At 43.1% G+C, this 27341-nt stretch overlaps 1 protein-coding gene across 1 annotated transcript in view; it reads right to left on the bottom strand.

The window, feature by feature from the left end:
• The window catches only part of MSRA (methionine sulfoxide reductase A), a 284243-nt gene extending 268733 nt beyond the window's left edge, over positions 1–15510 (bottom strand). The window contains exons 1-2 of the mRNA XM_040427165.1: positions 15432–15510; positions 6771–6976 (exon numbers count right to left, since the gene is read on the bottom strand). Coding sequence (XP_040283099.1) covers positions 6771–6918 — 148 coding nt within the window. The 5' untranslated portion in view covers positions 6919–6976; positions 15432–15510. The remainder of the gene's footprint in view (positions 1–6770; positions 6977–15431) is intronic.
• Between the last annotated feature and the right edge of the window lie 11831 nt (positions 15511–27341).

The following is a 27341-nucleotide window of genomic DNA, read 5'->3' as shown; positions in this document are numbered from 1 at the left end:
ACTCACTATTCTGCTGCTGCAGTCACTGTGTACATACATTACATTACTTATCCTGTACTGATCCTGAGTTACATCCTGTATTATACTCCAGAGCTGCGCTCACTATTCTGCTGGTGGAGTCACTGTGTACATACATTACTTATCCTGTACGGATCCTGAGTTACATCCTGTATTATACTCCAGAGCTGCACTCACTATTCTGCTGGTGCAGTCACTTTGTATATACATTACATTACTTATCCTGGACTGATCCAGAGTAACTCCAGAGCTGCACTTACTATTCTTGGGCTCCAGAGCTGAAATCTCCCATAATTACTGCTCAGGTAAACACAAGTGTAGCAAAAGTATATAGCATCTGACGGAAAAAATAAGCAGCACATGATACCACAACACCCAGCAGGAGAGAAGACAGAATAGAACTCTCAGCATCCACTCAATCTAGAACATGGGTTAATAATGGACCTACCTGAAACGTTCATTTTCTGTGCCCTACCCGCCAGCGCCTCCTCCTTGCTGCATAACTTGGTCTTGTAGGTCATGTCTTTTCCACATTTAACACCTGATATAAAAACACTGATGAGGAAATCTGCAAACACCTCCTGTCTGGATAAGGGCATGTTCACACAGTGCATTATTCCTTCTAATAATAGGACGAGATCCACCAGGAAAATCTGCAGTGTGAACATCCCCTAAAAAATATCCACAGTCTACAGAGAGGAGAAAGCCGCTGAAAAACGGTAGGAGATGCATATGTCTACACAACCGCAGAGGTCTTAGGGTGGACCTGTGACCTCCCCTGGTATTCCTCTTTCAGTGAATAGTTTTATTTCCCATGGAAAAAAAAACGTAATCTTCTTTTCTTAGACTTTTGTGCTGTGACGTCCCTCTGTTATTCCTCCTGAAAATATATGAATAAACAAACGACTTGGTGTAACCAGTAGGGGGTGGGTCCCTACAGACTCTACCACCGTCCAATCAGTGCTGACGGTAACAAAAAAAAACAAAAAAAACTTTGTATGGACATTCACCTCTGACAAAGGAGTTATAAAATCTAGTAGTAATTTCATGTATGCATTTCTAGGAGGAATAACAGAGGGAAGACACAATACAAAATTGTTAGTTCACTGTCAAAACAAGTATTAGAGGTGACAGGTAAGAAGATGTCAAGTCTCATCGCTCTATGTACTGCAACTTTCTACTTTTCAAGATCACTGCTTGCTGTCAGCGAATGCAAATGTTCTGGTTTGCTTCCGCAGGCTGAAAAACCTAATATTACTCACAGCTGATGTTTTGCTATCATGTACTGTATTCAGTCTAGACCAGGGATGCCAACCTGCGGCCCTCCAGATGTTTTAAAACTACAACTCCCACCATGCACGGCTGGAGGATGATAGCTGAAGACTGTCCGGGCATGCTGAGAGTTGTAGTTTTGCAACAGCTGGAGGGTCGCAGGTTGAGCATTCCTGGTCTAGACGATCCTCTTTGATCCAAGAACCTATTGATAGCTGTATAGCAGATGAAGAAGCTGTCTGGGAGACTCTCGGTCAGCTCTGAGGTTCAGGGAGGTCTCAAGACTATATATATATATATACGGTGGCCAATCCCTCTTTCTTAGCAGGGACCTCCAATAATAAGCTTTTTTTGTGGTGATCAGCTACCTAATGTGAGATGTTCAGCTTCCCTACAGCACCTCCACAGGGGAAATGAGGTATTACACTATTCTTATTTAAAGCAAAGAGCTGCCTCTGTGGTGTATGGACTTTCCGGGTCCACCAAAGCGAGGGACGCTCTATGTTGCTGTTCTCCAACCTGACTAGTAGATGAGGAGCCCTCCACAACCATGAATGTTGGGTGTTCTAGACCAAAACCCCCCATTCTTCGAATGTATTGACAATAGGAGGACTGAGGGCCCTTCATACTCACCATAAATTTGGAATAGAAAGCACAGCAGACAGGTGGAGAGCAGCATGGTTTACCACCGCAGGTCCCTGCTTTCTGATGACCCTGTACACCCCAGGGACGTACTTATAGAGAAATAAAGGAGCCCAGATCCGGTCCAAGATTATACATGGAGATTGGACGAGACCTATAATTACTAGGAGAACATTCGGGGAACAGAGCGAGAATTCTAAGAAACCACATAAGACGACAAAGGTTAGAGAAAGAAGGAACGATTGATCTAAGGAAGGCCGAGCTCCAGCCTATTATCCCTGACCTTTCTCATATCTATTCTTCGGTGTGTGTTTTGGACTTGTTTTATGAGTCACTGTTCCCGGCGGGTGGGAGAGAAGAACCGGAGGACGTCAGAACAAAGAGAGGACAACTACTCCAAACTTCTGTAACGCATTGTGAGAAACCATAGGGGGCGGAACACAGACCCGATAAAGAAAAGTATTATATCAAAGAAACGCTATTATAAGACATAACCAGGACCGAAAAACTGGAGCAGATTAACACTTACATGAACGTATCACTAACAACATCCAAACTCACCGCACGGGAGAGAACGTACCGTACGGGGGAGCATCAGTAACCGGAACCGCATCATAGAGACATAAAAAACAACGGTACCTGTTATAATGAACTAGAATTTGGACAGGTCAGTCTAAAACCTGACACCCACCAGCTGATCTCTGTAGTAGTTATATTCTTGTACATGGCAGGCAGTATTATAGTAGTTATATTCTTGTACATAGGAGCAGTATTATAGTAGTTATATTCTTGTACATAGGAGGCAGTATTATAGTAGTTATATTCTTGTACATAGGAGGCAGTATTATAGTAGTTATATTCTTGTACATAGGAGGCAGTATTATAGTAGTTATATTCTTGTACATAGGAGCAGTATTATAGTAGTTATATTCTTGTACATAGGAGCAGTATTATAGTAGTTATATTCTTGTACATAGGAGCAGTATTATAGTAGTTATATTCTTGTACATAGGAGCAGTATTATAGTAGTTATATTCTTGTACATAGGAGCAGTATTATAGTAGTTATATTCTTGTACATAGGAGCAGTATTATAGTAGTTATATTCTTGTACATAGGAGCAGTATTATAGTAGTTATATTCTTGTACATAGGAGCAGTATTATAGTAGTTATATTCTTGTACATAGGAGCAGTATTATAGTAGTTATATTCTTGTACATAGGAGCAGTATTATAGTAGTTATATTCTTGTACATAGGAGCAGTATTATAGTAGTTATATTCTTGTACATAGGAGCAGTATTATAGTAGTTATATTCTTGTACATAGGAGCAGTATTATAGTAGTTATATTCTTGTACATAGGAGGCAGTATTATAGTAGTTATATTCTTGTACATAGGAGCAGTATTATAGTAGTTATATTCTTGTACATAGGAGCAGTATTATAGTAGTTATATTCTTGTACATAGGAGCAGTATTATAGTAGTTATATTCTTGTACATAGGAGGCAGTATTATATTAGTTATATTCTTGTACATAGGAGCAGTATTATAGTAGTTATATTCTTGTACATAGGAGCAGTATTATAGTAGTTATATTCTTGTACATAGGAGCAGTATTATAGTAGTTATATTCTTGTACATAGGAGCAGTATTATAGTAGTTATATTCTTGTACATAGGAGCAGTATTATAGTAGTTATATTCTTGTACATAGGAGCAGTATTATAGTAGTTATATTCTTGTACATAGGAGCAGTATTATAGCAGTTATATTCTTGTACATAGGAGCAGTATTATAGTAGTTATATTCTTGTACATAGGAGCAGTATTATAGTAGTTATATTCTTGTACATAGGAGCAGTATTATAGTAGTTATATTCTTGTACATAGAAGCAGTATTATAGTAGTTATATTCTTGTACATAGGAGCAGTATTATAGTAGTTATATTCTTGTACATAGGAGCAGTATTATAGTAGTTATATTCTTGTACATAGGCGCAGTATTATATTAGTTATATTCTTGTACATAGGAGGCAGTATTATAGTAGCTATATTCTTGTACATAGGAGGCAGTATTATAGTAGCTATATTCTTGTACATAGGAGCAGTATTATAGTAGTTATATTCTTGTACATAGGAGCAGTATTATAGTAGTTATATTCTTGTACATAGGAGCAGTATTATAGTAGTTATATTCTTGTACATAGGAGCAGTATTATAGTAGTTATATTCTTGTACATAGGAGCAGTATTATAGTAGTTATATTCTTGTACATAGGAGCAGTATTATAGTAGTTATATTCTTGCACATAGGAGCAGTATTATAGTAGTTATATTCTTGTACATAGGAGCAGTATTATAGTAGTTATATTCTTGTACATAGGAGCAGTATTATAGTAGTTATATTCTTGTACATAGGAGCAGTATTATAGTAGTTATATTCTTGTACATAGGAGCAGTATTATAGTAGTTATATTCTTGTACATAGGAGCAGTATTATAGTAGTTATATTCTTGTACATAGGAGGCAGTATTATAGTAGTTATATTCTTGTACATAGGCGCAGTATTATATTAGTTATATTCTTGTACATAGGAGGCAGTATTATATTAGTTATATTCTTGTACATAGGAGGCAGTATTATAGTAGCTATATTCTTGTACATAGGAGCAGTATTATAGTAGTTATATTCTTGTACATAGGAGCAGTATTATAGTAGTTATATTCTTATACATAGGAGCAGTATTATAGTATTTATATTCTTGTACATAGGAGCAGTATTATACTAGTTATATTCTTGTACATAGGAGGCAGTATTATAGTAGTTATATTCCTGTACATAGGAGGCAGTATTATAGTAGTTATATTCTTGTACATAGGAGCAGTATAATAGTAGTTATATTCTTGTACATAGGAGCAGTATTATAGTAGTTATATTCTTGTACATAGGAGCAGTATTATAGTAGTTATATTCTTGTACATAGGAGCAGTATTATAGTAGTTATATTCTTGTACATAGGGGGCAGTATTATAGTAGTTATATTCTTGTACATAGGAGCAGTATTATAGTAGTTATATTCTTGTACATAGGAGCAGTATTATAGTAGTTATATTCTTGTACATAGGAGCAGTATTATAGTAGTTATATTCTTGTACATAGGAGGCAGTATTATAGTAGTTATATTCTTGTACATAGGAGCAGTATTATAGTAGTTATATTCTTGTACATAGGAGGCAGTATTATAGTAGTTATATTCTTGTACATAGGAGCAGTATTATAGTAGTTATATTCTTGTACATAGGAGAAGTATTATAGTAGTTATATTCGTGTATATAGGAGCAATATTATAGTAGTTATATTCGTGTATATAGGAGCAATATTATAGTAGTTATATTCGTGTATATAGGAGCAATATTATAGTAGTTATATTCGTGTATATAGGAGGCAGTATTATAGTGCTTATACAGTTGTACATACCACTTATTTACCATAGTCTCTACTGATTGTGACATCTAAGTGGTTAAATGGCTGGGATCAACGCTATCTCCAATCCAAACCACAGTTGGACTAGAGCTGTTGGTTCCTGACGGCTCCCACTGTGATTGCGCAGACACAGCTCCTCACAGGGGTTAATGCATATTAGCATAGAATAATGAGACCGACAGAGTTTTTGGAACATTAATGTAAAAACTGTTTGTATGACAATGGAAAGAAAAAGTTCCAGGTTGAAGTCTAACACACCTGCAACGGTTACCAATAAAAGTGCGCAGCATTGTATGCCTTGGCCAATGGCCCACCAACACAGAGTCCAAAAATAATTTCACACCTAGAAATTGTTTTGTCAAGAAAAAAAATACCATTTGTATTTAGATAGTCTAAGCCGGTTATAGGCTTAGGCATTTATGACATTATGCTAGGGTATACCATAAATATCACGTCCTTCCCGTGGGACTCCCTCTTATCTCCAGGATGGACCCTGACGTGAAAGTAGAATAAGCCCTCTAAGATGGTCATTTGGCCAATAGCTTTCATCACCAAATTCTCCATTTATACAGAAGCAAGAAGTTCGTTTTTCTCCTAATTCTGGACAACCCCTTCAAGGAAACCAATGACAACATCTAAGTTTGATGTGTTTTTATTCATTTTTGTGTAACTATCCACAACAGCCACCAGAACAGTCACATTAAGATGATTTTTCCTGTTTTCAGTAGCTCACTTGTCAGCTGTGCTGTATAGACTGGGACAGGTTGAGCAGAGTCATCTCCTTGCAATTAGAAGGTAAGCAAGTTAATGACAGCTTTACTGTACTGCTGGAGGCCCAGATAAGGCAGGGAAGTAACACTATATACACAGATAAGACTCGGTATGTAGCTCCCCTGCTACCACCTGGTCTCTGGTGATGGCGCTGTAATCAGTAACAGTAAGACTGTAATAGTCTAGGGCACTTCAGTTAGTTAACTCCTTTTCATTGCAGCTGCCATAAAGCGCACACACCCTATCTATGCAGACAACACAGGATTAGAAGCAGTTGTCTCCAATATGGCCAGAGAAGTTTTGATTAGAAATATAATTAGAAATTAGAATTATACGTACTATATAACACATAGTTAGAAATACAATTTTAAAAAAAACAGAACCTCCACATTATTTCCTTTCTTCAGACTTACCTTTATCTAATTACTGAAAAGAACATAACATACACTCCCTTTAAGAAAGGAAATACCTGACAAATGCGATGCACATTAAAGGTATAATACGGTTGCACATGGGTCGAACCAACGCAGTTTTTCAGTAGGATTATTTTTGACAAAGCTTCCTTCAAAAATGAGACTTACAGTACCTGAACATCGCATCTCCTCAGATCTGCCCGTCAGAGCTTCACCCTGGATGGGTAACTGGGTTTTAGAACTCATGTCTCCCATAAATGTACGGCTTAACAGCTGGAAGAGAACTATTCGGGAGGTGAAGACACGGGGCGAGGTCAGCATGAGCTTGTGGGAGATTCGAGGGAAGTCACAACTCCAGGTCCAACCACACGATAATGTCCTGCAAGGAGAATAAGGTTTGCCTCAAGTTATGACCCAACTCATAAAACCTGGAGATCAAGTTGTGGGATTATGGATTAAAATCTGACCCGGGAAATAGGTTTGCCTTCTCTTTGTGTTAAGGAGGTTTACAACTGGATTCTTCCCATGAAACAAGTCCATCGATCATCCACATTAATTCATATGACGGAATTAAGAAGACATGATGTCTTAAGATTGTCTCAGGCTTTGGGCCTGTTATTCGAAAAGATTATATCGTAGCATAGAAAGAAGGTATAGAGAAGAAGTTTTCCTGTCTTTATTATAGATTTAAGAGCCCATGTGTTCGAATTTTTTGAGGTTTCCACTTGCCAACGTCTGTAAGTCTCCTATGAAAAGGAGAAAACAGCTTTTCTGGAAGTCCAGTAGCTAAGTCTCTCGGGTGTGACAACAAACAGACTGTAAATACTAACCTCTCCTCATTCCTGCAGTCCTTTTTCCCCTGATCTCCACCGTAGACAATGTCCTGACTCTGGGTCTAGTGCCAAGACACTGTCTGCAACGGCGCACCAAAAGGACTGAAGGACCCAAGAGAGGTAAGTATCTGCAGGGTTTGGTCTAAATTAAGGAATCTGGTTTCTATATTAATTCAGGGGATCTGGTCTGGGGTATATATCAGCTTAGGTGGTTTTCTCAGTATTTTTTATGGGATGGTCTATATTTATTTAGGCCGTCTGATCTAGGGTTGGGCGATATGAAAAATATTCCCACGATAACGATATTAAGAAATTTATCGCAATAACGATATATATCGCGATAAATGCCCATTTAGAAACAAAAAAAACACTCAAAACATGTACTCGTGATTCCTTATTGCCCCCATACATTATAATGTCTCCTTGATGCCCCCATGCAGCAATATCTCTTAGTTGCCCACCAAGAACGGGGTCACCGTTCCCCCCAAATCTGATGGAGCGGCCGTGCCCCCTGCTGCTCCATTCATTCTCTATGGGAGTGCTGGAGATAGCAGCGATTAGCCATCTTAACCGCTCCCATAGGAAAATGCGACATCCTAGCAGAAAACCCTGATAAGTGGGCTGTTCAGAGTGTGCCCATCATAGGTGCACATTGTCAGAAAGAGCACCTTGGCATCATAAAGATGCCTTTCTGTCAAATAAAACATTGGGGGTCATTTACTAAAGACTGGCGCTTCCCATATGGGTCTTAGTCCCTACACACTACAGCCATATTACCGCAGCCCCCAGAGTGCAGCGACTGTTCTCAGCCCCGGCCTCTCTGTGCAGCGGCCCCCAGAGTGCAGCGACTGTTCTCAGCCCCGGCCTCTCTGTGCAGCGGCCCCCAGAGTGCAGCGACTGTTCTCAGCCCCGGTCTCTCTGTGCAGCAGCCCCCAGAGTGCAGCGACTGTTCTCAGCCCCGGCCTCTCTGTGCAGCAGCCCCCAGAGTGCAGCGACTGTTCTCAGCCCCGGTCTCTCTGTGCAGCAGCCCCCAGAGTGCAGCGACTGTTCTCAGCCCCGGCCTCTCTGTGCAGCAGCCCCCAGAGTGCAGCGACTGTTCTCAGCCCCGGCCTCTCTGTGCAGCAGCCCCCAGAGTGCAGCGACTGTTCTCAGCCCCGGCCTCTCTGTGCAGCAGCCCCCAGAGTGCAGCGACTGTTCTCAGCCCCGGCCTCTCTGTGCAGCAGCCCCCAGAGTGCAGCGACTGTTCTCAGCCCCGGCCTCTCTGTGCAGCAGCCCCCAGAGTGCAGCGACTGTTCTCAGCCCCGGCCTCTCTGTGCAGCAGCCCCCAGAGCACAGCGACTGTTCTCTGCCCCGCCCTCTCTGTGCAGCAGCCCCCAGAGTGCCAATTAATCCCTCAGGTGCCACATTCGCGGGATCGCCACTTCCTGTAATTAAGACCGGGTGCCGGGTATGTGATACGGCCGGCACCCGCAGTCTATATTTGTATTGAGGGTAATTCTCATTGGTGGCGCAGCGGCCACAGCCCCTCCCCTCCTCCTCACTATTACCTTCTCATTGGTGGCGCAGCGGCAGCCGGATCAGAGTGGGGAGAGACTGCCTCCTTCTCCACTGTGCCGGGTGTAATGTGCGCCGGACGTTTTAGAGGCATTCAGCACTGTGACGTGTGTCTGCCCCTATAACGTCACTAAAATACTGCGGTAATTAAGAAATGGAGATATCGCCGTTTCTTAATACCACGGTATATCGTTAATAAGGGTTTATTGCCCAATCCTAGTCTGACCTAGGATCTATATTACTTTGGAAGGTCTGGTGTAGGGTCTATATTAGTTCAGAAAGTCTGGTCTGGGGTCTGCATTCGATTAGAAGGCCTGGTCTAGGGTCTGAATTAGTTTAGAAGGTCTGGTCTAGGGTCTGAATTAGTTTAGAAGGTCTGGTCTAGGATGTTCTCTGGGGGTCCATGTTAGTTTAGGGGGTCTGTGGGTCACAAAGTCTCTCTGGTGTCTATACTATGGTGGAGATTAGTACTACAGGTGGCACTAGGAGGGCATTTCTTTTCTACTGGGACATATTATGGGGGGCTTTATTACTACTGGGAGCACTATACGGGCATTAGTACTACTGCAGGCACTATAGGCAGGCATTATTACTCTGTGGCATACTATGGGGGCTTTACTACTACTGGTGGCACTATAAGGGGTCATTTTTTTCTACTGGGACACATTCTGCTGAAAGGCATTATTACTACTGGGGCACTATAGAGAGCACTAGAACTACTGGGGGCACTGTAGACAGGCATTATTATCTCTCACACATACTATGGGGGCTTTATTACTACTGGGAGCACCACTGTTGGTGTTATTACTATTGGGGGCACTTTAGGGGTCAATACCACTAGTCAGGGCACTATAAGGGGGCATATTTACTACTGGGGGTATTATAGTGGGTTTCACTAGTACTAGGGGCACAATAGGTGGGTATTAGTACTACTGGGATACTATCGGTGGGGATTATTTCTTTTGCCGGCACTATAGGGGGAATTATTACTACTCTGGGTTTTTATGGTGCGCTGTACTACTACTAGGGGCACTATAGGGGGAATTATTACTACTGGGGTGGGGTGTATTAAGATGGTCACAGTATTGGGGTGGCAGAATGGGGTGTTCAGAAGATGGGGAGGATGATGGAAAAGTAAAAAATTAAGATGTCTGTGTGGCAAAGCCTGCAGAGACGAGATGTACCTAAAATAAATCACCATGGCGATCTGGTCTGAATGGAGAAGATGAGAAAAAAGAACATCTACATCAGGAGGAGACATCACTGGATGTTAAGAGGTACGTGGTGCTTTATATTCTACTGAAGCAACTGCTGTCAGAGGCCTAGAACAGATGCTATGACCGCAGTACTGTAGTTTCCTTGGGGTACTTGGTTTGAACTTCTTGTCACCAGGAGGCACTTGGCATGAAAAGGTTGAGAACCATCGATTTAGGAGGTCTGGTCTAGGGTCTATATTAGTTTAGGGGGTCTTCTCTCTTCTTATTTATTTAAGGAATCTTGTCTGGGGTCTATATTAGAATCTGGACTTTATTCTTTTATATATTGACATCCCATAATCCAGAAATTCTACATTCTAGATTTCCAATAAAGGCCTAGGAGGTAATCTACGGTAACATCCAGTTCTAGACCATGATCAGGGGCAGGAAGCGATGGGCATTGACTAGTCTTCTGAATGTGTCTGTGACCTCCTCAGCTACTGAGGGTGGAAACTGCAGCAATCACGACGCAAAAAAAATATATACAGTACAGACCAAAAGTTTGGACACACCTTCTCATTCAAAGAGTTTTCTTTATTTTCATGACTATGAAGGCATCAAAATTATGAATTAACACATGTGGAATTATATACATAACAAACAAGTGTGAAACAACTGAAAATGTGTCATATTCTAGGTTCTTCAAAGTAGCCACCTTTTGCTTTGATTACTGCTTTGCACACTCTCGGCATTCTCTTGATGAGCTTCAAGAGGTAGTCACCTGAAATGGTCTTCCAACAGTCTTGAAGGAGTTCCCAGAGATGCTTAGCACTTGTTGGCCCTTTTGCCTTCACTCTGCGGTCCAGCTCACCCCAAACCATCTCGATTGGGTTCAGGTCCGGTGACTGTGGAGGCCAGGTCATCTGGCGCAGCACCCCATCACTCTCCTTCATGGTCAAATAGCCCTTACTTTCAAAGTTTTCCCAATTTTTCGGCTGACTGACTGACCTTCATTTCTTAAAGTAATGATGGCCACTCGTTTTTCTTTACTTAGCTGCTTTTTTCTTGCCATAATACAAATTCTAACAGTCTATTCAGTAGGACTATCAGCTGTGTATCCACCTGACTTCTCCTCAACGCAACTGATGGTCCCAACCCCATTTATAAGGCAAGAAATCCCACTTATTAAACCTGACAGGGCACACCTGTGAAGTGAAGACCATTTCAGGGGACTACCTCTTGAAGCTCATCAAGAGAATGCCAAGAGTGTGCAAAGCAGTAATCAAAGCAAAAGGTGGGTACTTTGAAGAACCTAGAATATGACATATTTTCAGTTGTTTCACACTTGTTTGTTATGTATATAATTCCACATGTGTTAATTCATAGTTTTTGATGCCTTCAGTGTGAATCTACAATTTTCATAGTCATGAAAATAAAGAAAACTCTTTGAATGAGAAGGTGTGTCCAAACTTTTGGTCTGTACTGTATATATACTCTCATCAGCCATAACATTAAAATGACGTGAATAACGATGATGATCTGGTGACAAGGACAGCTGTAAGGGCCCACCCACACAGTGGAATATGAAGTCCGAATTTTGGCTCGGACACCACCAAGAAAATTCCGGCAGCGGCCAAGTGGAGTCTGCATCCCATTGTTGCCTCCCTGCTGGTTTTGTGGGGTATTCCCAGTATGTAGTGGTTGGTTCCTACTAAAAGTGGTCCAAGGAAGAGGGTCATGGTGTCCGAGGCTCACTAACATGTGTGAGGAGTGAAGGTTAACCTGCCTGGTGTGATCCCTCAAAAGAATTACTGTAGAGCAGATTGCTGACAACATTACTGCTGACGATGATAGAAAGGTGTCAGGTCATTGCAGCATGCTGTGTATGAGGCGGTGCACCCGCAGACCGGTCACAGCGTCCATGCTGACCCCTGTCCACCTCTGAAAGCATCTACAATGCTGGACCATGCAGCAATGGAAGAAGGTGGCCTAGTCTGATGAATCAGGTTACATCATGTGGATGGCCGGGTGTGTGAGCGTCACTTACCTGAGGAAGAGATGGCACCAGGACTATGGGAAGAAGACAAGCCGGTGGAGGCCATGTAATGCTCTGGGCAATTTTATACTGGAGACCTTGTGTCCTGGCAACATGCAGATGTGACACATACCACCTATCTAACATTGTACAGACAAGTTTCCCCTTCATGGCAGTGGTGCCCCCTAATGGCAGTGTCCTCTATCATCATGATAATGCCCGGCCACAACACTGTCCAGGAATTAGGAACTTGACAAAGAGATGAAGCTGACGACTTGTCTCCAGATTCCCAGATCTCAGTCCCATCGTCGTCTGTGGGATCTATGGAGGCCTCAACGAGCAGCTGACAGGATATGCTGCCAGATACCACAGGACTCCTCAGAGGTCTGGTGGAGTCCATGTGTCAATGGGTCAGAGCTGTGTCGGTGGCATGAGGGCAACCTCCACAATATTAGGTAGGTGATTTTAATATTATGGCTGATCGATTTATGTATCTGAACTTTCAGTGGTCCACAGAGTCTGAAAACAAGGCACTCCCATGAAGAAAGAGCATAAGAGAAGAGCCTCTAGGTGTAATGGCAATGCCACCCTTGGTCCTAGAGGCTCATTTGCATATATCAAAACATCATTTTTCTCAGCAATGCGGGCACAGATGCCTTCAGCTGCCAAGCGCACATGTAACAGGTTAGCCAGTGTTATAGAGGCCCTTTAAAGAGCGCTTGTCAGCAGAAACACCCCTATTAAACCAGACAAACTGCCAGATAGGATTGATCCTGCTGATTAAAATGATATCTGTCTTGTGAAAATCGGTTGCAGAGTTCCTGAGAAATAAGACTTTTATTCTTTATACAAATGAAAGCAGCATAGCACAGGGGGGCGGGGCCTAGCCCCTCCCATCGCGTTAGCTTTCCAGTGCTGGCCCCGCCCCGCCCCACAGTGCACTGAAATCTTGGGAACGCCACAACCGATTTACACAAGACAGGTATCATTTTAATCAGCAGGATCAACTCTACCAGACAGGATGTGATTTAATAGGGTTGATTCTGCTGAAAGGTTCCCCTTTAAATGCTTCCCTATTTTCAAGATTTTTTTAATGCTGTCAGATACTTGTAACGTCTTATCCAAATCCATCTTATCTTATATCTAAAGTCTTCTAATCTGTTTAGACCTAAGGGTAAGGCTAGGCCACGCCCACCCGTGGCAGCCAATGGCACATGATTTTTTGTGCAGCCACTGGCTGCTGCAAATAGGTGTGACCTGCCACGTGCGGTCAGCCGGACTAATGGCACAGTCTTTAGGATATGCCCCTGATGTCAGATAGGTGCAGGGCCCATCTCATGAACGGGGAGGCTAAAGGGAATGACAGCGCATTGCGCAAGCGCTGCCTCCCTCCATTCACTTCTATGGGTGTGCCAAAAGTAGCCAAGCGTTAGCTCCAATACTCCAATAGAAGTGAGGACCAGAGGTAGGACCCACAACTATATGACACCGGTGGCGTATCCTGGTGATGTGCCGCCAATGTGTGACACTGGTCAACCCTTATAGGGGCATAACGACTGTATCCAATCCGGACATTGCACAAACCTCTCTTCAGTCCTGGTAATGCAATAACAGTTTGCAGGATTACTACACAGGAGGTTACACAAGAAGGAGCAGCCGACGGGACCGGGGGAGGGGAATCCATAACAGAGATAAACAGATAGATAGATATGAGATAGATAGATAATAGATAATAGATGATAGATAGATAGATAGATAGATAGATAGATAGATAATAGATAGATAGATAGATAGATAGATAGATAATAGATAGATAATAGATAATAGATAGATAATAGATAGATAGATAGATTAGAAATGAGATAGATACATAGATATGAGATATATAAATAGGAGATAGATAGATAATAGATGATAGATAATAGATAGATAATAGATGATAGATAATAGATAGATAGATAATAGATAGATAATAGATAATAGATAGATGATAGATAGATAGATAGATAGATAGATAGATAGATGATAGATAGATAGATAGATAGATAATAGATAGATAGATAGATAATAGATAATAGATAGATAATAGATAGATAGATAGATAGATAATAGATAGTTGATAGATAGATAATAGATAGATAATAGATAATAGATAGATAATAGATAGATAGATAGATAGATAGATAGATAATAGATAGTTGATAGATAATAGATAGATAATAGATAGATAATAGATAGATAATAGATAGATAGATAGATAGATAGATAGATAATAGATAGATAGATAGATAGATAATAGATAGATAGATAGATAGATAGATAGATAGATAGATAGATAATAGATAGATAATAGATAGTTGATAGATAATAGATAGATAATAGATAGATAATAGATAATAGATAGATAGATAGATAGATAGATAGATAGATAGATAGATAGATAGATAGATAGATAATAGATAATAGATATCAGACAGATATAGATCCAATGTCTTTAGTACAGAACTGCAATACAATCGGAACATGAAGGGGATAGAGGTGATCAGGGAGATGATGGGTGCTGCACCTGCCGCCCTCTCTGCTCCATTTAGGGCTCATTCACACGACCGTTGTTTTGGTCCGCATCCGAGACGCAGTTTTTGCGGCTCGGGTGCGGACCCATTCACTTCAATGAGGCTGCAAAAGGTGCGGACAGCACTCCGTGTCCTGTCCGCATCCGTTGCTCCATTCCGTGGCCCCGCTAAAGTTATAAGTCATGTCCTATAGGCATATCTATAATAAGGCTCCATTCACACGTCCGCAAAATGGGTCCGCATCAGTTCCGTAAATTGTGGAAGGCACGGTGGTGTGAACAAGCCCTTTACATGAAGACTGGGTGGAGGAAGAACAGCCAATCAGATTGCAGCTCATTTATAAACGTGCAGCTAAAAAATGACAGCCAGAACCTGATTGGTTGCTAAGGGCAACTGCAGCTGCCAATCACAATGCGGGGTCAGGACGGGGCATTCCATATCCTGGCTCCTACAGGCTAGCTTTCGGCTAGTTTTCTGGGGCCATCTGATCATTCAGAACGTCTCATAATCCGGAAACAACCAGGTCCTGCTATGGTAATATATAGCAAAGTGTAGAGACAGAGAGAGAGGACCGGACATCTACACAACACACATCCACCGTGTACTCAGTGACCGGCTACAGGACACAGCAGCCGAAACTTACCCCGAGCAGCACGGAGACACGAGCAAGTTACCTAACAGCCGGGACAGCCACAACAAACTACAACTTCCGGCATGCCGCAGCAAGACTACAGCTACGGTGTCCTGCAGGGGACAGGAGGCTGAAGAAGGCGTTTACCATAGCTGTGCTGACTGAGGTGTGTCCTGGATGTGACTACAGACCGGACTATCACCCTTATCATCATCCTCATGGTTATAGCTTATAATAGTTTAGATTTTATATATTATCATACAATGATATATTATCATATCATTTCACTCTGCTCACCAAAATGGCGGTCGCCATGTTGGACGCAGTTATAAGTCAGTGGGGTCCGCCGTGCGCCCTTGGCATCTGTCACGCAATGCGTTACGCGTAGACGTAAGCGGAGCCAATTATTAGAGCATTCTTATTATTATCTTTATTATAATCCTAATTAACCATTTGTGGACCACGCCTGGACTATAGACGTCTCAGCAGTCCCTATCTAAAGCGGTTATCCACCACTGGGGATCAACATCCTGTTGACGGGCATCATGTGGCCACTGCAGCCAATCACTGGACCTGTCACCCATGTTTGTGGCCAGTGATTGGCTGCAGCGGTCACGCACATCAGAGACCCGGGTCCAGCCACTCTGAAAGGGTCGGTTTAAAAAAGTTTAGTGATGGATAAATCCTTTAACCCTGCGAGGACATTTCTGAACGTTCCTTGCACGGACATCGCTCAGGTATAGGATCGGAGGGGCTGACGGACTCCCCATATAGACAGCATAGACTTTTTTCACCTTTCCAACCTTCCCCGTCGCTGTATACAAAGTGCCAGTGCCGCTATAGTCCTGACGACCACGTGATCACCCAGGCTGGCGCTACTACACGGCGGCATATGGATCGATATGACACATCGTGACATGGCGTCTAATGGTTCTTACTGTGCAGTACGCAAAATGCCGCAACTGCCATGGAACAAAATCCAACACTGTGAACAGCCACAAGGCAAGTCACGCGCGGCGACCTACCTGCGACTTTTCTGCGATGCGGTTGTGCTTTTACAGCCGAATCACAAAGAGCAGCATGACCGCACGCTGCAGACGCGTCACACAAATATAAAAAAGCGTAAGGTTAAGTTAAAAGGAAAACACGCACTGCTCAGAACACGTTTTGGTGTCCGTCTGCAGAGCGGAATGGAGGCGGAACAGAGTAAAACTGATTCATTATCCATTCAGAATGCATTGGGGCTGAAATGATCCGTTTTGGACCGCTTGTGAGAACTCTGAAACGGATCTCACAAACGGCAATCAAAACGCCAGTGTGAAAGTAGCCTTTATGTCACTCATTTGCCTTGTAGGTAGCCAAAATCCATGAAACTTCAGGATAGGTTTGGGAAGCTGGGAACGTAGGTTGTGCAAAGTTTCAAGGCAATCGATTGAGGTTTAGGCACATTATGGTACATTAAGCTCTTTTTACATTAAGCTACCGTATGTTTTGCTTTATAAGACGCACCCGATGATAAGACGCACCCCAGATTTTAGAGTAGGAAAATAAGAAAAAAATATTTTTCATCAGACCTCATATCAGCTCACTCAGAGCCTTATCAGACCTCAGATTAGACCATCAGACCTCAGATTAGCCTATCAGACCCTTATCAGACCTCAGATGAGCCCATCAGACCCCAGATTAGCCCATTAGTACCACCAATCAGACCTCAGATTAGCCCATCAGTACCCCCAGACCTCAGATTAGCCCATCAGTACCCCCAGACCTCAGACTAGCCCATCAGTACCCCCAGACCTCAGATTAGCCCATCAGTACCCCAGACCTCAGATTAGCCCATCAGTACCCCCAGACCTCAGATTAGCCCATCAGTACCCCCAGACCTCAGATTAGCCCATCAGTACCCCCAGACCTCAGATTAGCCCATCAGTTCCCCCGACCTCAGATTAGCCCATCAGTTCCCCCGACCTCAGATTAGCCCATCAGTACCCCCAGACCTCATATCAGCCCATCAGTGCCCCCAGACCTCATATCAGCCCATCTGTACCCCCAGACCTCAGATTAGCCCATCAGTATCCCCAGACCTCAGATTAGCCCATCAGTACCCCCAGACCTCAGATTAGCCCATCAATACCCCCAGACCTCAGATTAGCCCATCAGTACCCCCAGACCTCAGATTAGCCCATCAGTATCCCCCAGACCTCAGATTAGCCCATCAGTACCTCCAGACCTCAGATTAGCCCATCAGTACCCCCAGACCTCAGAATAGCCCATCAGTACCCCCAGACCTCAGAATAGCCCATCAGTACCCCCATCAGATTAAAATAAAAAATCATCTTACCTGTCCTGCGCCGCAGCTCCTCTTCAGCTGTCACGCTCCCATCTTCCCGGCCTGCGTTGCACTGTCACATGACTGCGTGCAGCGTCAGGTCATAGTGCGCGCACTACGTCCTGATGCTGTACGGAGTCAGGACAGTGCAGCACAGGCCGGGAAGATGGAAGCGCAACAGCTGAAGAGGAGCCGCGGCGCAGACCAGGGAGGGTAAGTATTACCTGCGCTTGCGGCGCTTCACTCCCCGCTCCTAATACATACGAGTGAGCGCTTCCATAATGGAAGCGCTCACTAGTATTCGTTTTATAAAACGCACTGACATTTCCCCCCCTTTGCTTTATAAGTGCGTCTTATAAAGCAAAGTGGTTTTTTGTACGTTAAGCCACATTAAGCTCCCCAAAAAACATGCTTAATGTCCCTCATTTGCCTTGTGGGTAGCCAAAATCCATGAAACTTCCAGGATAGGTTTGGGAAGCTGAGGTCTTAGGTTGTGCAAATTGATTGAGGTTTAGGGTACATTATGGTCCATTAAGCTACATTAAGCCATTTTCACATTAAATGTTTTAGGATGTCCCAAAAGAGCGCCACCACTAGCTCACACCGCAGCTTCTAGCCCTGCTCCACAGACACTGCTAACTATATATCCTTTATATAAAAAACAATAACATAAAAGGACATAATTTTAAAAATATTATGTTATTAAAAACAAAATAAAAATGTGGAAAACAGACTTTTTTTTTTTACACATTTCTCCGGATAAAAAAGTAAAAACAAACAAAAAATACTAAAATAAAAATGACATAAAAATAACACCTCACATATCAAGGAGGGAAGTTTGGGTAAATGGCTAGTCTTCAACTGGTTAAAGAGGTTTTCCAGAAAATAATTTCTTAAAAAAACAAAAAGAACAATATAGGTTCCAAATAAAAATAAGAATCATTCCTCACCTCCTCGATCCCCCTCTGCTGTGGATCTGACGATGCTCTGGTCCCTGCTGCTCTCCACCTCCTGCTTGACTCACAGGAAATGGCTTGGACTGTCCGCTCAGGCAATAATAGGCTGCGGTGGGTCAGCACTGCAGCCAGGCCAAGCCATTTCCTGTGTGTTGAGCCCAGGTGTAATGAAGCTAGTGTGGGCCCACTGTGTTACTTACTCAGAATTGGCTCGGAGCTACTCCTAAGGGCGTTATCTAAGTGACCCCCCCCCCCCCCCTATATCCGGCCTTTAACCCCCTGTACAGGGATGCGGACGTTGACCGAGGTCAGCTGAGTACATGCAATCCAATAAACAGTCCGAGGTCAGGGCAGGCAGCACAGAGTCAGAACAGAGAACAGGCAGGCGTCAAGTCAGGCGGCGAAGGGTCAAATCTAGAAGTCGGTACACAAAACAGACAAATAAGCTAATATCAGGAAACTAGAGTACTAGAACCTACAGCCTAGGCACCTTCCTAAAGGGGAAGGTGCCTTAAAGGGGTTGCCTGGGCTTTTTCATATTGATTACCTATCCTCAGGATAGGTCATCAATATCAGATCGGCGGGGGTCCGACACCCGGCACCTCCGCCGATCAGCTGTTTGAGGAGATGGCGTGTGATATGCGCACGTGACGTCTCCCTTCTCTCTTCCTGTCTGCTGCTGCTGTCCCATAGACATACAGCGGAGAGCAGGAAGAGATAAGGGAGATGGCACGATCGCATAGCACACGCCATCTCCTCAAACAGCTGATCGGCTGGGGTGCCGGGTGTCGGACCCTCGCCGATCTGATATTGATGACCTCAGGCAGCAGAAAGGCTAGGTGCACTCTGCTCTTCAACCAGACTAGATCTCAGCTCCCTGGGCCCTCGTGCGTGGATGTGACATAAGAAAGACAAGAGGGAGATTTCACGTTTAGGTCAGGCTTATTGGAGTTTGATGAACGGTACGACATAGTCGCCGGTCCAGGTCTCATCGGAGTACATTTCGGGCACTGTTCGGAATTTGCTTTTTTAGTATTAATATCACTTGAGTTGAATCTAATCTGAGTTGGTGGGGATGAGCGGGTGGGGGGTGTTAGATGCGACAGCCAGATGTGATTCGTCACATTCACAATTAGCATGCGATTAATTAACCACACTCTGTTATTAGCTTCTCGGCTCGTTAAGACTTGTGAGTGTCTAATAATCTTCTCCATTTGGCATCTTTGGATGTGACTGTGTGACTAAACCAGTCTGTGGTCACATTTAAAGGGGTTCCGAAGGTGCACTTAGTCCCCCATTACCCGCAGACCTGTTGCTTAGCTTTAGGAATGAGGATCTGTGTTTGACCTCATTCCCAGGGCGGCTTTACTGCTGGGTGGCTCCCTGCTCATAAGTCTGCCTTGAGCGCCGAGCTGATCACTCGGTGCTCAACTGGTTGGTCTGTCGGTCATGTGACGCTGGCCACAGGCCACAGGCTCACTCCCCACTATAAATACAGGCAGCCTGCTGGCCACAGGTTGCCTGTTAATTTCTAGGTTCCTGGCTATTTGTTGGACTACTGAATACTCACCTGATTCCGTTCCCTGACGATCCTTTGCCTGCTCCTCCTGTACTACGCATCCGTCCTGGTATTGTGACCTCGGCTCCCACCTGACTACTCTCTTAGGACTCCTCTTGTACTTCTCTACTCTCCTGGTATTTGACCCCGGCTTCTCATGACCATTCTTTGCTTAACCCTTTGTACTGCGTAGCTCTCTTGGTTCTGACCCGGTCCGTTCATGTTCCGTATTTTGTCTTGTCTGTCTTCCCTGCACGTATCCTAGGTTAGGGACTGTCGTCCAGTTGTCCCCTGTCATCAGGACTCGTGAGGCAAGTAGGCAGGGCCAGGGGTGAGGGTGGAGCGCAGTGGTCACTATCCTTCCCCCTGTGTGTGTGTGGACGTGACCGTTACAAGGGGCTTTTCGGGGGCGCCCATTGATGGCCATCAATATGTGGTTGATAGGGATCTTACCCCCGTGGCGCCCACTGATACCAGAAGGAAGGTGTCAAGGTGGAGCTCTTTCACTGTAGTCTTAGACAGAACAGAATAACCCCTACATTGGTGGCCTAAGTACATGGCTTCAGTGCATGTTACTGGTAAAATCTCCTTTAAAGGGAGTCTGTCAGTAGTTCTGACCAAGCTAAACTGCTGACAGCACTAGGTGAGGGCTGTGGAGAGCAGTATAAACGTAGCTTTTATTATTATGAGTAGTGAGAATATGATGTTTTATTCTGTCGATTTTGCTCCAGGAACTGGCCAGGATGAAAATTAGCATGGTCCGATCCAGGGACTATGAGAACTGTTCTGAGCACATTTATGACTTACCAAATTCATTGCACCTTTTGGCTCCAATTTAGATTTTGTCTTGACAAATTAAATAGATTATTTTTACCCATCCACTATTAAAGAGGTATTTCCATTTAAAACATTTATCACAGATTAACAGGCTCTGATAATGAGAGCCCCACCTGTCCATTCGTTTTCGACATAGGGACCCCCATTCTCGACATAAGTGTGGATCCTGGAGGCGGAATACTCCCATGGCAGTGTTCAAAATGGGCTGCCATTATGGTGCTGGATTCTACCACCCAGGAGAGAAAAATCTGGTGTTTGGTTCCTCTGCCATGACCCTTGGGACAGTTTCTCATCTTAATGTGGGCTAAGATTACAGTTCCTCTGGAGAGTAGGTCCTTCACAGGTTCTTGTCTCCCAACAGCGACCAGGCCTGGAGGACGTGTTTTCTGTTCTAAGGAGCTTATTATCACCTTTTTTTTTGTTGTATTATTTTTGTGAAATGGTGCAAATTGTCTGCAAAACTCAATCTTTTGGCACGTGACTACAGACTTGAGACAAGTACTGCAGGTACATGTGTTACACAGGGGGATGATTCTGAGGTCTCTCTTGGTCGCCACCGTCGTCATCTTAACTTCACCTAATTAACGACTCTTTTACGGCTTTCATGTGAAGGCTCCCTTTATTTTTTTTTAGTTTGTAGGAAACCACATTTATACAGATTATCAATTAACATGTTAAAATATATTCCTGTAATTATCACTTGACAACTTGTTTGGGCACATATTCCGTATATTTCAGTTGACGGGAAGAGCATGTCTAAAAATGTTGTATCTTCTTGACTTTTTGAAATATCGAGGGAGATTTCCTGTGCTAAGGGAGGCAGAATTCTGTCCCAGATTGCCCCATAAAATGACATGTATTTTGTGTTTTAGATATTTTGTGCCTCTGTAGATGGGTCCATGGGAAGCTACCATAAGGTTTAAAGAAGAGCATGTTTTGGAGGGAAAAGGCTAGACTTGTTTACCAACAAAACCAGACAGACTGACCTTTTGAATGTCTGGTGTAGCTATTTTGTTATGTCTGAAAACCTGTTTTTGCCTGGAAAAACTGCTTTGTCATTGCTCTTGAGTATCATTGAAGTTTTAATGCAAGGAGACTCTGCCAGACTATTAAGTTGCCACAGACCCTGGGCTTCCAGCCTTTGGCCAGGGAACCGGAACACTTCTTCTGCCAGGGAGGAGACTGGAGAAGCCAGCCCTACGCCTCGCCTGTATTGTTTTGTACCTGAATCCCTCCAGTAAAGAAGCACACTGGTTTACTGCAGACCCTGAATCTCTGGACTTCTTTCCCATTGGGGTTTACCATCCCTTCCGGAAAGCAGCAACACATGGTGACACCTCAATGGTGTCCGTGGGACCCAGCGTAGAGCTGGGGCCACCCCAAACCCAGCCACTGGACATGTGTATCAGAAGTCAGGAAGACTGTTGGCCGACAGAAATTAAAGGTGTATGTTCACCTTTAGGAGAAGTTTCTTATAAGTCTTATGTCTGACAAGTTCCACAAAATTTATCTCACATGGTAGACAATTGTGATAAATTTGGCACAGTTTCTTCCCCTATGGCACCTCCGTTTCCCATTTCCATCCTAAGCTGGTCCAAAGTTTGATTCTCTGGATCGGTGTCTAGTGAGGGTGGAACCAGACTGCATAAGAACATATTATGGTAGCTAGGAACAACGCGAGTAGAAAGTCAATATTAAAGCTACTAATGGGGGTAGTACAATGAGCTGGGGATACAGGAGTACTGTAAGTCCATGTAGCCAAAAAAGCAGTAACCAAGTTGAAGTAGAACTGAGTATCATGGAGAAAAGCGGAAGAATAGACGAACAAGCCAGGGAGGACACTCTGTAAAGGGCAAAAACTGTATATGGTCATCTCATAGAAACATAGAAACATAGAATGTGTCGGCAGATAAGAACCATTTGGCCCATCCAGTCTGCCCAATATACTAAATACTATGGATAGCCCCTGGCCCTATCTTATATGAAGGATGGCCTTATGCCTATCCCATGCATGCTTAAACTCCTCCACTGTATTTGCAGCTACCACTTCTGCAGGAAGGCTATTCCATGCATCCACTACTCTCTCAGTAAAGTAATACTTCCTGATATTACTTTTAAACATTTGTCCCTCTAATTTAAAACTGTGTTCTCTTGTAGCAGTTTTTCTTCTTTTAAATATTCTCTCCTCTTTTACCTTGTTGATTCCCTTTATGTATTTAGCAGTTTCTATCATATCCCCTCTGTCTCGTCTTTCTTCCAAGCTATACATGTTAAGGTCCTTTAATCTTTCCTGGTAAGTTTTATCCTGCAATCCATGTACCAGTTTAGTAGCTCTTCTCTGAATTCTCTCCAAAGTATCAATATCCTTCTGGAGGTATGGTCTCCAGTACTGAGCACAATACTCCAAATGAGGTCTCACTAGTGCTCTGTAGAGCGGCATGAGCGCCTCCCTCTTTCTACTGGTAATCCCTCTCCCTATACACCCAAGCATTCTGCTAGCATTTCCTGCTGCTCTATGACATTGTCTGCCTACCTTTAAGTCTTCTGAAGTAATGACCCCTAAATCCCTTTCCTCAGATACTGAGGTTAGGACTGTATCGCTGATTTTATATTCTGCTCTTGGGTTTTTACGTCCCAGGTGCATTATCTTGCACTTATCAACATTAAATTTTAGTTGCCATATTTTTGACCATTCCTCTAGTTTTCCTAAGTCCTTTTACATTTGGTGTATCCCTCCAGGAACATCAACCCTGTTACAAATCTTTGTGTCATCAGCAAAAAGACACACCTTACCATCGAGGCCTTCTGCAATTTCGCTGATAAAGATATTAAACAATATGGGTCCCAGAACAGATCCCTGAGGTACCCCACTGGTAACAAGACCTTGGTCTGAATATACTCCATTGACTACAACCCTCTGTTGCCTGTCCCTCAGCCACTGCCTAATCCATTCAACAATATGGGAGTCCAAGCCCAAAGACTGCACTTTATTGATAAGCTTTCTATGTGGGACAGTATCAAAAGCCTTACTAAAGTCTATATAAGCGATGTCTACTGCACCTCCGCCATCTATTATTTTAGTCACCCAATCAAAAAAATCAATAAGATTAGTTTGACATGATCTCCCTGAAGTAAACCCATGCTGTTTTTCATCCTTCAATCCATGGGATTTTAGATGTTCCACAATCCTCTCCTTAAGTATGGTTTCCATTAATTTCCCCACTATTGATGTCAGGCTTACTGGCCTATAGTTGCCCGATTCCTCCCTACTACCTTTCTTGTGAATGGGCACAACATTTGCTAATTTCCAATCTTCTGGGACGACTCCTGTTGCCAGCGATTGGTTAAATAAATCTGTTAATGGTTTTGCTAGTTCAACGCTGAGCTCTTTTAATAGCTTTGGGTGTATCCCATCAGGCCCCTGTGACTTATTTGTATTAATTTTAGACAGCTGACTTAGAACCTCTTCCTCTGTAAAGACACATGCATCAAAAGATTCATTAGTCTTCTTTCCTAACTGAGGTCCTTCTCCTTCATTTTCCTTTGTAAAAACTGAACAGAAATATTCATTGAGGCAGTCAGCTAGTTCTTTATCTTCTTCTATATACCTTCCTTCTTTTGTTTTTAATTTGGTAATTCCTTGTTTTAGTTTCCTTTTTTCATTTATGTATCTGAAGAATGCCTTCTGGCCTTTTTTCCCCTGACTGAGCTAATTTCTCTTCTGCCTGTGCTTTGGAAGCTCTTATAACTTGTTTGGCCTCTCTCTGCCTAATCTTATAAATTTGTCTGTCATCCTCGTTTTTTTTTTTATATAATTCCTAAATGCTATCTTTTTGTTTTTAATGATTTTGGCCACTTCTGCAGAGTACCACAGTGGTCTCTTCCTTTTTTTGCTTTTACTGACAAGCCTAATGCAATTTTCTGTTGCCTTCAATAGTGCCACTTTTAAGTAGTCCCATTTCTCCTAGACTCCAATGAAACTGTTCTAGTCTGATAGGGACTTGTATGCCACTAATCTAATTTTAGAAAAGTCTGTTTTTCTAAAATCTAAAACTTTTGTTTTTGTGTGGTGTGACTCAGTCACTGTACTTATAGTAAACCACACTGACTGGTGATCACTAGATCCCAAGCTTTCCCCTACAGTAATATCAGATACCAAATTCCCATTTGTGAATACTAAATCTAAAATGGCCTCCTTCCGGGTTGGCTCCTCCACTACTTGCTGTAGAGATAATCCCAGTAGGGAATTTAGAATATCTGTACTCCTGGCAGAACTAGCTATTTTGGTTTTCCAGTTTACATCTGGAAGATTGAAGTCTCCCATAATGATAACTTCCCCCTTCAATGTCATTTTAGCTATTTCCTCAACTAGTAGATCATCTAATTCTTTGACTTGGCTAGGTGGTCTATATATCACACCTACACGAGTTACCTTATGATTATCAAGCTGCACGGTAACCCAAACTGACTCTAAATTGTTCTCGCTAACTTGTATCAAATTAGATTTTATGTTATCTTTCACATACAGGGCCACCCCTCCCCCCTTCTTGCCTTCTCTGTCTTTCCTGTATAGAGAGAACCCTGGTATTGATATATCCCAGTCATTACTCCCCTTGAACCACGTCTCAGTAACAGCCACTACATCTATATTCTCAGATGCCATTATAGCCTCAAGTTCATTGATCTTATTCCCTAGACTGCGAGCATTTGTAGACAAGACTCTGAGCTTGTCATTTCTTAGATCACCCTCCCAATTCTTATGTCTCCAATAATCCACCAATAATCTTCAGCCATGTAATATAGCCATGGTTCAGTTAATGAAAGGTCAGAAAGAATCGGGTAGACCATAAGAAATCTAAAGAGTAGTCAGGGAAGACCAGTTAGTTCCAGGAAGTGCCATACTGAGTCCAGTGGATAGCAGCACCATTTTTGTTCAATCAAATTTTTAGGAAATTCACAAAAACCTTTGTATGCCTTGTGGCGATGTGAACTGCAAAATGCATGGGAAAGTTCTGGGTATATCTTTCCCAGGTTCCTCAACTGGCTGAGGTGGGTGAAATCCAGAATGACGCTGGCTTCACTAAATATAGTTGCTGGAGCTATTTTCTTTATTTATTCAGGGCTGGATTTTACTTGGATTGGGATGGTAGGTTTTGGCAGTGGGACCTCCCAATCCACCCCCCCCCCCCCCCCCCCCCCCCCCCCCCCCCCCAGTCCGGGGCAAGTGCATGAGGTCCAAGTGTGTTTTTGTGAAACTTAGGCTTTGAGTCCAGACTAAAAGTCCACACCCAAATCAGCAGCGATATCTGCATGTGCGGATTTTATTGTTAGCTGTGGTGTGGATTCCACTCATTGCATTCCAGTGAAAATCCAGGGCATTTACACAACAGATGGGGCATGCTGTCATTTTTCTTTCCGCTGCAAGTGGTTAGGGTTTGTAAAAAAAACATTCACTAATATTGTGAAATTGTAGTGTGATTTGAATATGGGACTTCACCATAATATAGAACATAGCTTGCAGCACATTCATTCTTAGCACCTGCCATCGCATCTGTGTTATTTTGCTGAATTTCCATCCTGCCGAGCACGCCACGTATCTATAGGCTTTTTCCACCTCCTTATACCTAACCGTGATATTACTTGATTGACATGCCAATTACTGCAATTGGATGCGGTCATGCCAGCAGGTTGTCACAACTAATGCCTTTAAGCTCTTGCAGTAGCCATTTCCTGCATCTTGACATTTTCTACCCAACTTTTTGATGTTCTGCTCTGAATCAATTTTGCTTCCTTCCTTGGGTTTTGTACTGTGGCTGTGTCTTTTGGTTGCATATTCTGGTCTATTTTAGTCATGGGATGAAACCTTGTTAAAATGTAGCACCCTTGCCACATAAGACGGAGCACCATTCTAAGGTCGAGTGTACTTCATCCTCCTCTGAATCAGATTATATAAACGCGTGAGCAGTATTTAGCCGTCTGTGTTTTTGTGTCTTTTGTGCCAGCAGCTTTCTTAAAAGATGGTGAAGAGTTAACCTATGACCTGACTAAAGCCTGGAGACACTTATAAAAGGATGGTGATTCCTCAGCCACCGTTTTATCAATACAAATCTGACACAATCTCTTCTCCCAATCTAGGGGTAAGGCAGATTTCCAAAGACCACACACAAAGAAATTTCACAGCAGAGTGCGCATGCGCCGGGAGCCTCGCCGGCGGTTAGGGTAGGGAAAAATTATGGGCCAGT

The sequence above is a fragment of the Bufo bufo genome, chromosome 4, assembly GCF_905171765.1.
Source record: "Bufo bufo chromosome 4, aBufBuf1.1, whole genome shotgun sequence".
In the NCBI taxonomy this organism is placed as follows: Eukaryota; Metazoa; Chordata; class Amphibia; order Anura; family Bufonidae; genus Bufo; species Bufo bufo.
This window is presented reverse-complemented; position numbering and strand designations above follow the sequence as displayed.